The 15,200-nt window shown below is 40.1% G+C and overlaps 2 protein-coding genes across 4 annotated transcripts; both read left to right on the top strand.

Annotated features, from left to right (window-relative positions):
* The first annotated feature begins 2,273 nt into the window (after positions 1-2,273).
* On the top strand, positions 2,274-8,720 carry slc25a24l (solute carrier family 25 member 24, like). Of its 3 annotated transcripts, none has more exons than XM_066681351.1 (11): positions 2,274-2,443; positions 2,937-2,995; positions 3,071-3,197; positions 4,150-4,237; positions 5,360-5,471; positions 5,862-6,020; positions 6,349-6,486; positions 6,730-6,837; positions 7,087-7,254; positions 7,606-7,744; positions 8,484-8,720. In XM_066681351.1, exons 2-11 carry the CDS (start codon positions 2,954-2,956, stop codon positions 8,666-8,668), a joined length of 1,266 nt encoding a protein of 421 aa, XP_066537448.1. In that variant the 5' UTR covers positions 2,274-2,443; positions 2,937-2,953; the 3' UTR covers positions 8,669-8,720. The 3 variants fall into 3 exon arrangements, with proteins under 3 accessions (XP_066537448.1, XP_066537449.1, XP_066537447.1); XM_066681352.1 differs by having other exon boundaries at positions 2,934-2,995; XM_066681350.1 differs by lacking the exon at positions 2,274-2,443 and having other exon boundaries at positions 2,832-2,995.
* A 1,293-nt stretch (positions 8,721-10,013) lies between these two features.
* Positions 10,014-15,200, top strand: cope (COPI coat complex subunit epsilon). The gene is made up of 10 exons (XM_066681353.1): positions 10,014-10,171; positions 11,019-11,081; positions 11,865-11,965; positions 12,076-12,228; positions 12,442-12,495; positions 12,637-12,718; positions 13,036-13,191; positions 13,506-13,574; positions 14,682-14,756; positions 15,002-15,200. The coding sequence occupies exons 1-10, from the start codon at positions 10,070-10,072 to the stop codon at positions 15,047-15,049; spliced, it is 903 nt and encodes a 300-aa protein (XP_066537450.1). The 5' UTR covers positions 10,014-10,069; the 3' UTR covers positions 15,050-15,200.

Raw genomic sequence — 15,200 nt, 5'->3', positions numbered from 1 at the left:
AGTTCAGGGTCACAGTGGGTCCGGAGCTTACCCGGAATCACTTGGCGCAAGGCAGGAACACTGGAGGGGGAAATGAAGAAGGGGCCAGTCCTTCGCAGGGTGACAAACATTCACTCACACTTATGGACACTTTTGATTCACCAATCCACCAACCAAGCACCCGGAGAAGGCCCACATGGACATAGGGAGAACATACCAAACTCCACACAGTCAGTCACCCAGAGCAAGACTTAAACCCACAACCTCCAGGACCCTGGAGCTGTGTGACTGCGACACTACCTGCTGCGCCACTCTAGCGCCAATACAATACAGTGTGGTAAAAAACCCTCTCTTACCTAGTGTTCTTTAAGTTGCCTCTAGTCATTGATTACACCCCTAAAAACTAATTTCTGTTCACCTCAATCACTTTTCCTTACAACTTGATAGGATTGGTTCCTTAGATTTATGACAACAGAAACTTTTGAAATACTATGGTAACAAAATGGAAAGACTCCTGATGTCCTCTAGTATGTAAACAACCCCACATACACATGCTAACAAAGTAAATACCTGTTTTTCACTGAAGGGAGTTTCTACGTAAAGATACCACCCGTTTTCCACTATCCTACTCTATTGTTCTTACTGTTATTGATAAGACTGATCAGTATTGATCATATTGATCAATGCCAAGCATTTACCTCTACACAATGAATGGATCTCAAAAGTAAGCATCTACTAAAGTATGATTAAACTGTCATTAATCAGTGTCAGAGAGTGTGTTCAGAACCAATTCAATTATTAGCTTTCAGTGAGAAACTTTTTGAGGCGGATGTCTGGTTCCTATCATCACCACTGTGGGCAATGCTGACTCTATGTTTTGCCATAACACATTCCTCAGTGCTGGTCAAATCCTCTTTAAACCCCTGTCCCTGACACAAGACTATATTGCAAAAAGTAGAATTTCTCAGTGTAGTCAAATAACCTAGGCCCAAAATCAAGCTTGATCAGTGAGACACACCTGAGGGATATTCTTATAGGCCAAGTCTCAAACTTGGGCTTGGGCTCTGCTAGCTGTGAAATCCTGCTTTACGGAACACCCCTCTGTTCATTATTTAATATTTGGGATTAAATGGCCTTATTTCATGGCCACAATATTAACATATATCCATTTATTTCAGAGGGAAAGAGACAGGTTTGAAATTGGTTATATAAAAATTATTTACTGTTGGGTTTTGTGTCCAAAATCAAGCAAATGTAGACAGGAAGGGGAAATTCAACAGCAAGAAAAATGAAAGATATCAAATCAAATCTGACACAAACCCTACCCAGATGTCAATTGGCCTGTTGTGTTTTCACTGTCCAGCTGTAAGACTTGTCCTAAACTCCTAAACCTTTGGACACTCTGTGAAGTTGGTGTCACCCTTCCTCCTCTACACCAGCCTAAAACTCTGAATTTACCCAGAACAGTACCATCACCAGCTGGCTGTAGAAGGCCAGTGAACTACACCAGTGGGCAGGAAACAAAGCTGCTATGGATGCAGGCTACTGTGGGTCATTCCCTATAAATAGCGTATGGGATATCTGTGATATTAAAAGACAGGACCCTGTCTCCCCCCACCATTCTTACAGGACGGAAAAAGTACAGATGAAGAACGGTCATCATAAATAACACTGCTATTAATATATCTAACACTTCTAGCATTTATATAAAGGCATTGTTTATAAATTGCAACCCCTAGCCTTTCATTAGTGGTCAGAGTCTGAACACAGGTCCACACTTGACTGGATATATGTGAAGGACTCTTCTGAATGGCTGCCTTGTTTTGTAGTTCATTCAATATACTTTTTGTAATTCACTCCTTATAACATCAGCCTAAATAGATCATTTTGAGCTGAAAGGTTTGTTTCGGGCCTAGTTCTTCATGTTCTTGCACTAAAAATAATAATTTAAAAAGTATTTTATGCTCAAAACTACTGTAAAACAATGTCCAAAGCGTCAAGTAGCATATTAGTGGTCATTTAATCTAATAGCAGGCTATTAAGACGTCTGGTTCCTATCATTACCATTGGGAACAACTCTCACTCGACAGATTTTTTCGACAACGAACCACCCAGTAGAATGTCCACATCTAAACCATTTAATCACGCTTAAGTGTTTAACGCTGCAGAAGCATAAACCGTGGTTTCTGACGTGGCACTAGCGCCACCTCGTGGTCCTCATAGGAACAACAAGGAGTGAACATTCCTACATGACTCAGCGTTACCTGCAGAGGCAGAAAGACAATCATGATGCTATTTTAGAAAGAAATACGCATGAATCCGCCTTAGGAACATGAACAGCTTATTCTGGAGTTTATAAAAGGACATTTTATAAAGAATGATTGATATTTTATCTCATTCTCCGTCAGTTATTTGAGAAGGTTAAATCCTTCATAATCCATATTCAGTCACAGCTTTTAAAAATGTAAGTATCGCTACAATAAACATGTAACATAATAATAAGGACAAACTGAAGTTGTGTGGTGAATTAGAAGAGGCTGGTCTTATAGGCACCAAATCCAACCTGCATATGTTAAAATAATAATAATGTAAAAAATGATATATATGGTATATTTTTTGGTTCATATGGTCAAATAAATATTATAAATGAACCCCAGATATAGAAACTGAGCAGGAATTAACGTAGCTAGTTTGTGGTCGTAAAATGTTCATGGGTAGATTAATGGTTAATGATATTTGGATTCTGAGGACAAAGATTCGCTTTATGCCGTGTACCGTTATAAAATTTTATTATTCGTGAGAAGTAGCTGAATGAAACAAATGAAAAGGATCCCGTCAAGCGGTTGCTATTGATTTCCCCCAGTCATTTATTAGCTCGCTGCTGTCTCTGAAAATGGACAATTTTCAAAGGCTTTTTAATAAACTAGACAAAAACCAAGACGGTTTTATATCAGTAGAAGAGCTGCATGAAGAAATGAAGAGAGTTGGTGTTTTGTTTGGTGAAGAAAAATCCCGGGTAAGTCCCAATTTTCAGGCTAATATTATTCTACAGATGCTAAAACAGCCGGAATAACTCGATCTCCTCCCTCAGATTATCGTCTCAAACAGTGACCGAAATAAAGACGGACGACTTGATTATGAAGAATTTCTCAGTTATATGATGGACAGAGAAAAGAAGTGGAAAATAGATTTCCAGATGCTTGATAGAAACAAACGCGGTGAGTATTGCGCTCATATCTTGGCAAATTGCAATAGCTCTACTCCTTAAAGGGGGTTTACATCATATGTGGAAAATCTGTGTATAATTAAATAATTAAATTGTAAACACACCATAAAGAGCATTTGGTTGTAAAATGGTCCATTCTGAAGAAAATTGTTGACATGTTTATGTTTAAAGTGGTTGTGGTGGTAACCAGAGGTAGCAACATTTACAGCACCACTGCTGCTACTTTATATAGTTTTTCTTGGTCATCCTCTTGTCCAGTGGTACCCAAATTGGGGCTATTGCAGGGGGATCTGGAAGTGCAGCAATGAGATGTAGATAATAATTCCAATGTAAAGGTGGTTTGTCACTTAATTTACTTTTGTTCAATAAGAAGTTGCACTTCTGCATGATTTACATTGTTTAAAATTAATTCCAGAGGCACCTGTACACAAACGATTTTCAGTGTATAGGTCAGACTTTAAAAAAACATGATAAAAACCCCCTTTAGTGCTGCAGTGACACTGGTGTGCTGGTGGTGTGTTAGTGTGTGTTGCGTTTGTATGAGTGGATCAGACACAGCAGTGCTGCTGGAGTTTTTAAACTCATACCAGCGCAATACAAAAACACTAGCACCAAGTCAGTGTCACTGCAGCACTAAAGCAGATCCACCACCCATATCGTACCTGTCCTGTGGTGGTCCTGTGGGGGTCCAGAGCATTGAAGAACAGGGTGAAACGCCGATAAAAAATATGCAAAGTAATTAATGGACTACACTGAGTAATTGTAGAACGAGAGAATGGACGTATATGGTCAGTGGAGCTGATACAATGGAAAATGAGTGTTCACACAGTTTAGATGTGAATAAGGTGTGAATTATCTTGTCTATACAATTATTATCTGTTGTAAAACACCACATTACATTTTTGAAATGCTGTGTAGTTTACACTTATCTCTTCTTTGATTAGGAGCCATTGACCAGGAGGATATCATAAATGTGTTTAAGGAGTTAGGTCTGGCCATTTCAAAGTCGAACGCAAAGAGAATAATCCAGATGTAAGACCCACTTCCGCTGCTGCTGCTGTTTTGTTTTTCCTTTTTAATGCATCCAAATTTCTGGCTTAATTTTTTGATGGTCATGGTCATTTCTTGTTAATAGACCATACTGAGACAGAATTCAACAGTTTCTCACAAACGTTTAATGACAAATTAACACCAGGAACATCACTGCATGCTTGATTTCCAGCACTTTGGATGGACATACTGCTAACTCTTTCCCGTCTGCCATTATCATTAAATGAGCATTTTTCAACTCTGGAAACACAATGTGCATGTAGCACACTCAAAATTTACAAAGCTTAAATAAATATGTATACTTTGGGATGGGCAATATGGCAAAAATAATTTTTGAAGACACATTTCACAATGCCATTATTGACTGTGTACTAGAAGCAGCTATGACGTACTATGAACATTTATATTTAAATTGATGATTAATTCATCCATCCATTATCTGTAACCGCTTATCCAATTTAGGGTCGCGGGGGTCCAGAGCCTACCTGGAATCATTGGGCGCAAGGCGGGAATACACCCTGGAGGGGACGCCAGTCCTTCACAGGGCAACACAGACACACACACATTCAATCACACACTCACACCTACGGACACTTTCGAGTCGCCAATCCACCTGCAACGTGTGTTTTTGGACTGTGGGAGGAAACCGGAGCACCCGGAGGAAACCCATGCGGACACGGGGAGAACACACCAACTCCTCACAGACAGTCACCCGGAGTGGGAATCGAACCCACAACCTCCAGGCCCCTGGAGCTGTGCGACTGCGACACTACCTGCTGCCATATTTAGATATGAAGTGCCTTCTGGCTTGTAACTCACGCATTGTCTTTCTCACTTATTCATTTACTCACAACATGCTCCACAGGGGCTGCTATTCAGTAATTCACATACATTAACTGTGTTTCCTTGTTAATAAAACATGCAGTTTCTGGTAGTACTGATGATAATCAAACACACTGTATTTAATTGTGATAACAGTATCATAAGGCCATATTGTACACTCCAAACTTCCCGTGCTTTAACCCGTGTATAGCATTAAATTATGACTGTGCTGATAGTGCAGTACTGTATCCATGCTTATGTTATATTTATGTCGGTCATTAGGATGGATGAGGACAGCTCTATGACTGTTGACTGGGGTGAATTCCTGCACCATGTCATCATCAACCCAGCTGAAAATATCACAGAGCTTGTGTCCTCCTGGAAGCACACACTGGTAAGAGTTCAGTTGTCCCTTAGGGGTCAGTGATTAATAATGGAATAAAAATTTACGGAATTAAACTTTCCGTCTTCCTCCCACGGTCCAAATACACACATTGGTGGGTGGATCGGCGACTCAAAAGTGTCCATAGGTGTGAGTGAATGTGTAAGTGTGTGTCGCCCTGCTAAGGGCTGGCGCCTCCTTCAGGGTGTATTCCCACCTTGTGCCCAGTGACTCCAGGTAGGCTCTGGACTCACCGCGACCCTGAACTGGATAAACGCTTACAGACAATGAATGAACGAATGAGTGAATGAAATTTTACTGTATAAAATATTAGATTCTTACACCCTTTCTTTGTATCCCAGAGGTCCCTTTATCTGTATGAACCATTCGCTTTGTCTGCAGGTGTTTGATGTTGGTGAGAGTCGAGCTATGCCTATAGAGCTAACTCAGGCGGAGACGGATCTGTCAGCGTGGAGGAGCTTCATCCTGTCTGCTGGTGTAGCTGACGCTGTTTCTAGAACTGTTACAGCTCCCATCGACAGATTAAAGACTAGGCTACAGGTACTGCACTGACTTGTATAAGTGCATAAGGAATAAAGACCAATTCTATGCCTCAGGTCTGATCAGTGTAACTGAAGAAAAAGACAAAAAGAACGGCAGTAGAGTGATGTTCTGGAGGCTTTTTAAAAGCAAACAGTTTGAGGGGCAATCCTCCTAAAGATGGATTTTATTAGAGTTCAACCTGAAGCTGTAGAAAAATAATAGACTTCATCTAGAAAAATTACAGTCAGGTAAATAATAAGTGGAAAAGACACAAATTTAATACTAACAGAAAAATATCATGTTTTCAGCTGATAATTTTTTTGATCAATTTATCTTTTTAATCAAGGTGTACGGATCCAAGGCTGTTTCTTTGGGTTTGCAAGATCTGAAAACTGGAGGCCTAAGGTGCATGTGGCAGGGAAATGCAGTCAATGTGCTTAAAGGAACTCCACAGTCTACACTGCAGTGTTTCCTTTATGCCCAGGTGTGTAGCATCTATATTTCAGTCCACTCATAATATAATAACTGTAATAAATACCCTGGGATGACTGGCACCTTTCTGCCTTCTGCTTATTGATTCTGGGTAGGCGTCAGACCCACCACTGACTCTGATGTAGATGAAGCTATGACATAAACTCCAGAATCTTTCAAAGAAGGTCCCAGCTTAGACTCTGTCTCAATCTTTCACCTCCACCTCCTCACACACTCCATCACTTGTCTCTCTCAGATGAGGAAGCAGACTCTGGGGGAGAGAGACTATCTGTCTGTGGAGCAGCGCTTTGGACTGGGCTGCGTTTCCGGTGCTGTGGCACATGCTGCTTTTTACCCCCTCGAGGTATCACAGACACATCACAGGTCTGAATTACCAACTAGATGTTTTTTCTTTTACCTGTGGGTGGTGTGGTGTTTCTGTGATAACTTTGTGTTAATATTGATACTCCACAAATAAGAGCTTTTTCATAACCTCATCGTGTGCTTTAGCTTTCATGGCCATTTAACACTTCTAAACGTTCCGATCATTTAGCACCAGCAATCACTTTTAAAGATATGATTAAAAGTCAGTGTTGTGCTTTTGCTATCTCAGGTGCTGAAGGTCAGGCTTAACGTGCAGCAGGTCGGCTCTTACAGCGGGCTTCTGGGCTGTGCCAAGTCCATTTACCACTACGAGTCAGTGTCAGCTTTCTACAGAGGCTTTAAACCCAGCCTTCTCTGTATGATCCCTTACGCTGGAGTGGAGTGTGCTGTTCATCAGGTAAGACAAACCAAACATATTTATACCAAACCCATTTATGTGCGGCAAGAAAGAGTATCAAGACACTGATGTCAAAAAGTGAATAGCGCCCCTTGTGGAGCATTGTGTGTCGTGAGTGATTTATAAGGTATTTCCATGAAGAATTTTGCATATAAACACAAAGACCTGATATTTTTTGTATTTTTTATACTATATTTATATAGTTATTATTTAATAGCTAGTAGTAAAACCTTGCTTTGGATCGTGTTTTGGTTCCTGTAAAAACTCCAGAACCTCAAGTTTAAAGACAGGTTTCAGCAAACCTTCGACAGGTAGTTTATATTCCGGTCACACTCTGGTTTCTCCTGGCAGTCGATAATGAGCTGGGCCAGACAAAACCCTGCCAACAGCAGTGACTCCAAACTGCTGTTCTTCAGCTTTGTGGCCTTCGCATCTGGACAGGCCAGCAGCTACCCTCTGGCCGTCATTAGAACTCAGCAGCAGGCACAAGGTGAGTGGTAAATAACAGGGCATATACAGTATGAACAAAATATACTGTGCCTTAGAGATGGATAATATGACATAGATTTTATTTTGATTAATTCAGTTCAGTACAATACAGGGTCCCTGACCCTGAATTAGATAAGCGGTTACAGATAATGAATGAATGAATGAACAATACAGGGTATACACTATCAGGCTACTTCTCCAGTGTAGTTTAGTAGAGCTCTCTCTCTCTCTCTCTTTCTCTCTTTCTCTTTCTTAATCTATATATATAAACACACACACACACACACACACAGTAATGTGCATAAAGTCTTAGGCACATGCAAAAAATGTTGGAAAGTAAAGATGACTTCAAAAATAATGGAATTAATTCTTTATTACTTGAAAGAAAAAGACAACGATGTGCAGTAAACATTAATAAACAAAAGATTGTCTCACTTCTTTTTTCATGCAAATCTCAGGAGCCTTTTTAAAATATTAAAAAAATTTTAAATAATTTGCTTTCTTTACAGACATTCAATTTTTATTTAAGTAAATCAAAAATGTTTGTTTACTGACTCAATAAGGCAGAATTCATAAACTAAATATCTATAAAAGGACTTTTGCACAGTATTTTATATATATATAATGTGTAAGCGACCCCACTCTTGTAGGATCTTAGAGGTTCAGTCTTCTAAAAAAGTCTAAAATCGACCACGACCCTTTTACAATGAGCTTATCAACACTATCTCTCTCTCTTTCAGCCTTTACTTCAAACTCACAGAAATCTACAAACATCCTTCATGGACTGCTTGGAATCTATGAGAAGAGTGGAGTGCGAGGTTTCTACAATGGGATGGGAGCTAGCTTTGTGAGAGCCGTGCCATGTTCTTTGCTGAATTACACTCTCATCTCTAAACTGGAAGAGCTGTTCTCCACATATCTATAATGTAGAATAAATATCTTAATAGATAAATAGTCCACGTGTCTTATATAAAGTATGTCCATCTGTGCACTTTTAGTCATATAACTTTTTTAGTGCATTGCGTTTTGTTAAATGTAGCATTTGAAGATGATTAGCGTATTAAACTTAATAATCAGAAAGAATTCTCTTGAGTGTTTAAAAAAATGTGACCAACGGTGTTGGTTTGTAGATTGGACTGGTAAATAGAGAACTGGCTTAACTTTCACCACTAATTGAAGAAACAGAATAGAAATATGGGCTGTTTCTCAATACCAAGAACACAAAGAATGGGCTTTTATGTTGTTCCCACTGGCAAGTAGTGAACTGACATATCTTCTGTGCATTTTGTTCTTGGCATTTGTGTACTTGAGTATTGGAACATAACTTCAACAGTCTGCATTCACCATTTTCTGATTCTCCTATTCATGAAGCACACACTCAGTGTCAATAAAGCCACACTGCTGTAGCCTTGCAAAATACGTCCTGGCACTGTCTTGCTGAAATAACTTTGGACTTCACGGGAGAAGCCATCACGCTAATGGCATCAAAGGTCATTCAATGGCATCAAACATATTCAAAAGTCTTGTCGAGCCTTGTCCTAATATTTAAACAGTATTATGTTCAGACAATGGAAAACCTACATTCTTTGCTGTGTTTCTTTAAGTATGGTTATTTTTGAACTGGTTGAAAGGTCCCTTGTAAATTTGGCCAAAAGTGGTGACCATGACCCAACTTTGCTCCTCTTTGTTGCAAAGAAAGAGCATTTGGTGGATGCTGCATTTATACTTTTATTAGGTGTACAAATAGGTTTTTGTGTTATGTTTCATTGCAATTCATAATTCAAATTTTCTCCCCCAGTTTTTTCATTTTGTGATAACTTGCATAGCTTTAAGAATGACAGTTGTGGTTTTATTAAAGTAAATAAAAAACTACTTCAAATGATGTGTTCATATGCTACATTCACAATCTCTAATATTTAATCTAAACCAAAACACGTACTCTGGGATACAATATTGTTCCCAAGAACAGAACAAACCAATTTTTGAAGTGTGTTGCAAGTGACAAATGTTAAATGTGTTTATATTTACAAAATACAATGAAGTTGGTCAATGTAAATATCGGAAATATATTCTTTGTGCTTTAAAGAGTTCAGTAAAGCTTCAATGTAATTAACAATTACAGAATCTTGTTTTAATATACTCTATAAAAGTTGTAATGAAATGGGTCTGTCGTTGCTAAGCGGCTAGCTATGATGACTAGTGGCAGAACCGTGAGTGAGTGAACTGTGATTGACAGCTGCGGCCACCAATAAGGATACGCCGAGATCCCGCCCACTTTTCCTCCAGTGTCTGGGTGACGTGGCTTGTGTGACGGATTCTCGGCAACATGGCGGCGCAGCAAGGAGAAGTAGATGAGCTTTTCGACGTTAAAAACGCCTTTTATATCGGCTCCTACCAGCACTGCATTAACGAAGCTCAGAAAGTAAAGGTAACGACACCTTACACTCTTGTTTAATAGTCTCAGGGCCGGTCCGAGCACATATCGCGCGGTTCACTTCATCCCGCGGTGTCATCAACAACAATCAGCTGTCCTTTTTCTAATCAGTTACTTTGGTGAAACAAGTCATTGTTATAGCGTTTATAAGTGTATACCTCATATAATTTCATTTTATTAAATGTGTTTATCGGTTTTAAATGACAGAACTTAAATATCAACACTATTTTGCGCTAACATTAAAGCCTCTTCCTTGTTTCTACATCCATTGTCCATTTTAGCAGTTCTGTTGATATTAAAGTTGCATTGTGTAGTTCTACAGTCACAGACTGTAGTCCGTGTGGTACTCTGAACATTCCGTTACCCCACTTTCACCCTGTTTAATAGTCAGGACCACCACACAGCAGGTATTGGTGGTTGCACTGGTATGAGTGAATCAGACTAAGCAGTGCTGCTGGAGTTTTTAACCATTGTGTCAACTCATTGTCCATTTTGTTAGAGACACCTACCCTGTTGGTCCTCCTCGTAGGTGTAGTGTCAGAAACAGTAGCCCACCTGTTGCTGCACAGTTTGTGTTGGTTGTCCTCTAGTCCTTGATCCATGGACACAGGATGATGTCCACAGGACGTTTGACCTGACATTTTTGGTTGGTGAACTATTCTCAGGCCAACAGCATCAGTAAGGGTGTTAAAAACTCCAGCAGCAGTGCCTTAACTGATCCACTCATACCAGCGTGACATACACTAACACACCTCTGTTACTGTCACTGCAGCGCTGAAAACGATCTACAATCCAGTCCTAGTTAATGTCTGAATAGCTAACTGTTATTATTGTTTTACAGGCATCAGGACCTGACAAAGAGCTGGAGAAGGATATTTTCCTTTACAGGGCATATATTGCACAGGTACATCTTATTATTTTCTACACATAGTTCATATTAGGTTTACACATGTATTTTAAAACAGAATTGCAATTCTAAATTCACATTCTGTGTAAAATTAATAACGACATTTGTCATTTTATTTACAGTTAAGTAGTTTGAAAATTACAAGTATTTAATTTAATTGGTTTAGACGATTTAATATGGTGACTTCAGTGTTAGTTATCATGAACAATAATGAAATGTCTGAATTTTGAATTACAGTTATAAGTTAGACAAAAACACTTTTGAAACCTATGTATTTGGAAAATATTTATTTGATCTGGACATATGAACAAATCACTGGGTCAGTGTTTGTGCACATTGATGTTAGGATCTGTAGCCTACGGATCCACAAAATGTAAAAAAAAAAAAAACAAAAAAAACACACAGCTTAGTAAGCTTTTGGTGGGTGTCAAAAGACATGGGATGAGCTGAGTGAAAACGAGGCTGGAGAAATAAGAGAACTGAGCAAAAACAGTGAAATGAGAAGTTCTGCTCACTCCCTTCTCCCCGCTACCTCTGTGGGTGGTGGAACAGTTGCTCATGATTAGGGACAGGCGCTGAAACCGGCTGTTCCTAACAGGGTTGTTTAGACGGAGAGAACACTGCTGTGGTGTTGTGGATGTTTTGACCAATGCAGGTCACAGATATATCATTAAGATCCAGAACTGTGTTCACTTGTGGAGAAGAGGAGAATATTTCCCCTTTAAAGAAAACGTTTTATGGAATGCGCAGTTAACTGTATCTCTTTATTGCCTTTTCCAGAGAAAGTATGGAGTGGTGCTGGACGACATCAAGCCCAGTTCCTCAGAGGAACTCAAGGCTGTCCGGATGTTTGCGGACTATCTCTCAAATGAGGCCAAACGGTCAGTATTTGAATCTGAAACCAGCTGTACTGGATTAGGAGTCTACCCTTTAGCCCATTCTCCTTAATGAAACAGCTTAAATGTGTGCGATAATATCGCTTTGCTTTCAGGGATGCCATTGTATCTGAGTTGGATAAGAAGATGAGTAAAAGTGTGGATGTTTCCAACACCACCTTCCTTCTCATGGCTGCATCCATCTACCTGCACGAGATGAACACAGATGCTGCCCTGAGAGCTCTTCATCAGGGGGAGAGCCTTGAGTGGTCAGTGACATGAGGGCTTTCTACACATCCATTTTTGCTCTTGTGTTTTTAGCATGATCATAGTTTGGAGGCACTTTTCAGTTATATTCTCTCTCTCTCTCTCTCTCTCTCTCTCTCTCTCTCTCTCTCTCTCTCTCTCTCTCTCTCTCTCTCTCTCTCTCTCTCTCTCTCTATCTATCTATCTATCTATCTATCTATCTATCTATTAATTAGCATGGCGATGACTGTCCAGACACTTCTGAAGCTGGACAGAGTTGACATGGCAAGGTAGGCTACTATATCTCTTTGTCGTTTTTTTTAAACAACTGTACTTTGCTGATACGCACTGTTACATGATTTATTCCTTGTCCAAAATGTGTTCCATTTTGCTGCTAATGTTCTGTTTATTGTTGTCGTTGTTATTGTTAGGAAAGAGTTAAAAAAGATGCAGGAACAGGATGAAGATTCCACACTGACCCAGCTGTCCACAGCCTGGGTAAACCTCGCCGTTGTGAGTATCCCAGAGGGCCCTTCATGACTCTCCTGACATCTTTCCTCATTGCATATGTTTGTCTGCTACTTATATTCAATTAAATATTAAAATGGTTAAATGGTATTAATAATTGATGCCTTTGTCACTGGCTTGAACCCTCTGTGCCTTAATAGACCAAAAAGCAACTCCTTGTTGGCAGTAGCTGTGTTCTTATAGGTTCTAACATACAGTACTTACAAATTCCTTTCTGCTTTGGGCAGCTTTCATTCAGCTGCTTGTCTTTATTGTATTCATGTGAATAATCACATCCTTTGTTGTTTTTCCTGTATTTTCAGGGAGGAGAGAAGTTGCAGGATGCCTTCTACATCTTCCAGGAGATGTCCGATAAATACTCTCCAACTCTGATCTTGCTGAATGGCCAGGCTGCCTGCCACATGGCCCAGAACAAATGGGACGAGGCAGAGTCTGTGCTGCAGGATGCCTTGGACAAAGTAAGGGGACGCCTGTAGAGCAAGGACACCAAACTCAGGTCCTTCCGAGCTACAGCTCTGTACAGTGCAGTTGTCTTCCTCATGACTAAATTCAGTGTTGGAAAAGATTAAACTGTGCGGAGCTGTGGCCTGGAAGGAACACTGTTTGCTTTAGAGCATCTGTCCAAAGTTAAAGGAAACATAGTGGACTTTCTGCAGTGCTGAGCCTGGAGTAGCAACAACAGAGGCTCTGTTCTCCCTATTACAACTCAGTGGAGCATCACAATGATTTTGAAGCTGTAATTTAAGCCGTTCTTTCTTTAAATCCACCACAGGACAGCAGCCACCCGGAGACACTCATCAACTTGACTGTGTTAACACAGCACCTTGGAAAACCTCCTGAGGTGAGTGTGTATACTTCTCTTTTCCTGATCTCTATTTATGAGTCTGAGGTCTGAGTTTGCCTGTCCTGAAAAGAAACTTCAGTGAAAGCTTCCTAGGCTCTGCAATTGGATCGATGCTACTTCACACGCAGCAGGCAGCAACAACTCACTTTGAGTTGTGAATTCTACACACTTTAACAACATTTTTGTGCAGTTCACTAATTTCTGAGTTTGTAGACACCTCTTAGTCAAGGCAAGTCAGGCGTATTTATAGAGCACCTTTCTTACTCAAGGCCGACTCAATGTGCTTTACAGAGACAAAAGGAATCGTAGAAAGTAAGAATAAGAATTTAAGAATTAAGAATAAGAATTTAAAACACTTGAAATAGTGCAATAAAAGGTGAGACATTTAAGAAAATGAATTAAAATTTGCTGAGGTCTAGTACTTCAGAATGTTTTTGCACGGATAATTACAGTTTACAGAAGGTTTATACTGGAGTCTGGAGTTTTCCTGTAACCCGAATGAGGAAGAAAGGAAGCTAAAAGTTACCACTTTCACCTAATGAATAGCAGCCATAACTGAATAATACCTTTCTTCAAACCTTTAAAGCTGTTAATCAATCCTTTTCCTCTTTCACACCTATCGGGTCCAGAGATGTCCCGGAGCAGTTGCTCACAGCGGGAGATTTTCTGTGTAGAGTGTGCTTTCGCAAGCGAGAGATGTAACATGTGATTTAGGCGTGGCGGAGCGCCTGTGCAGCGTGTACAGGAGGATCTCCGGAACGTTTCCCTATATCAACTCAGACTTCACCTGGAGTCTTTACTAGGGCAGGGATACGGCGTCTGTAACCTCCATAAAAAGCCTGAAATGAAATGAGTTTGTGGAGCAGCTGCACATGATCATGGGGTCACCTAATCGATGAAAGTTGTGGGATGGAGGGGTGTAAAGCCTCCCCACACTGGGTGGTGCAGCAGTAGAACTGTATTTTCCACACTGATGGAGCTCTGTTAACTGCTAATGATCCTAACCCTTGATTAAACCCCTTGATTATTTCAGAACAAATTATGAGCCAATGTCCGTAAACGTTTGGTCACACCGTGTATAAACACCACTTTCTTCCTGTACAGGTAACAAATCGCTACTTGTCCCAACTCAAAGACGCCCACAAATCACATCCTTTCATTAAGGACTACCTGGCAAAGGTGAGTGCTTTAAACCACGAGCTTCCTCTAATAACCTACCTCTCAAACTCATAAAGAAACGATTAGGGAAAGGAATAAAAGCCCTTGCAGCGTTCCTCTTTATGGCTGTGTTTAAAATAATGGCCTCCGGTTTTTACCTTGTCGAAGAGCGCAATTGTAATGATTGGACAGTGGTAATGAAATGGTGATAATTTAGTGCCTGACATGCTTTTGTGTTCTTTCTCGTGTAATTAACACGTTTACAGGAGAATGAATTTGAGCGCCTTGCCATGCAGTATGCCCCCAGCGCCTGAAATCCACCTCATCCCTCTCTTCTTTCTTCTGTAGACTTTCAAAGCGCCCGTCACCAACACATCAGCCCATTTTTTATTGTCTGTAACTTGTTCAGACTGTTATAAATTCTCCAACGCATTCCTGTACAATTGTGTAATAAATCTTGTTTAT

The sequence above is a fragment of the Hoplias malabaricus genome, chromosome 9 (genome assembly GCF_029633855.1).
Source record: "Hoplias malabaricus isolate fHopMal1 chromosome 9, fHopMal1.hap1, whole genome shotgun sequence".
NCBI lineage: Eukaryota > Metazoa > Chordata > Actinopteri > Characiformes > Erythrinidae > Hoplias > Hoplias malabaricus.
This window is presented reverse-complemented; position numbering and strand designations above follow the sequence as displayed.

Bases quoted from the DNA above. Each gene is read 5' to 3' on its own strand.
- cope (XM_066681353.1), top strand. From the start codon at position 10,070: ATGGCGGCGCAGCAAGGAGAAGTAGATGAGCTTTTCGACGTTAAAAAC. The intron at 11,966-12,075 runs GTCAGTATTTGA...CTTTGCTTTCAG, and splicing joins CTCTCAAATGAGGCCAAACG to GGATGCCATTGTATCTGAGT. The intron at 12,719-13,035 runs GTGAGTATCCCA...CTGTATTTTCAG, and splicing joins CCTGGGTAAACCTCGCCGTT to GGAGGAGAGAAGTTGCAGGA.
- slc25a24l (XM_066681350.1), top strand. From the start codon at position 2,873: ATGGACAATTTTCAAAGGCTTTTTAATAAACTAGACAAAAACCAAGAC. The intron at 4,238-5,359 runs GTAAGACCCACT...GTCGGTCATTAG, and splicing joins GCAAAGAGAATAATCCAGAT to GATGGATGAGGACAGCTCTA. The intron at 7,745-8,483 runs GTGAGTGGTAAA...TCTCTCTTTCAG, and splicing joins AACTCAGCAGCAGGCACAAG to CCTTTACTTCAAACTCACAG.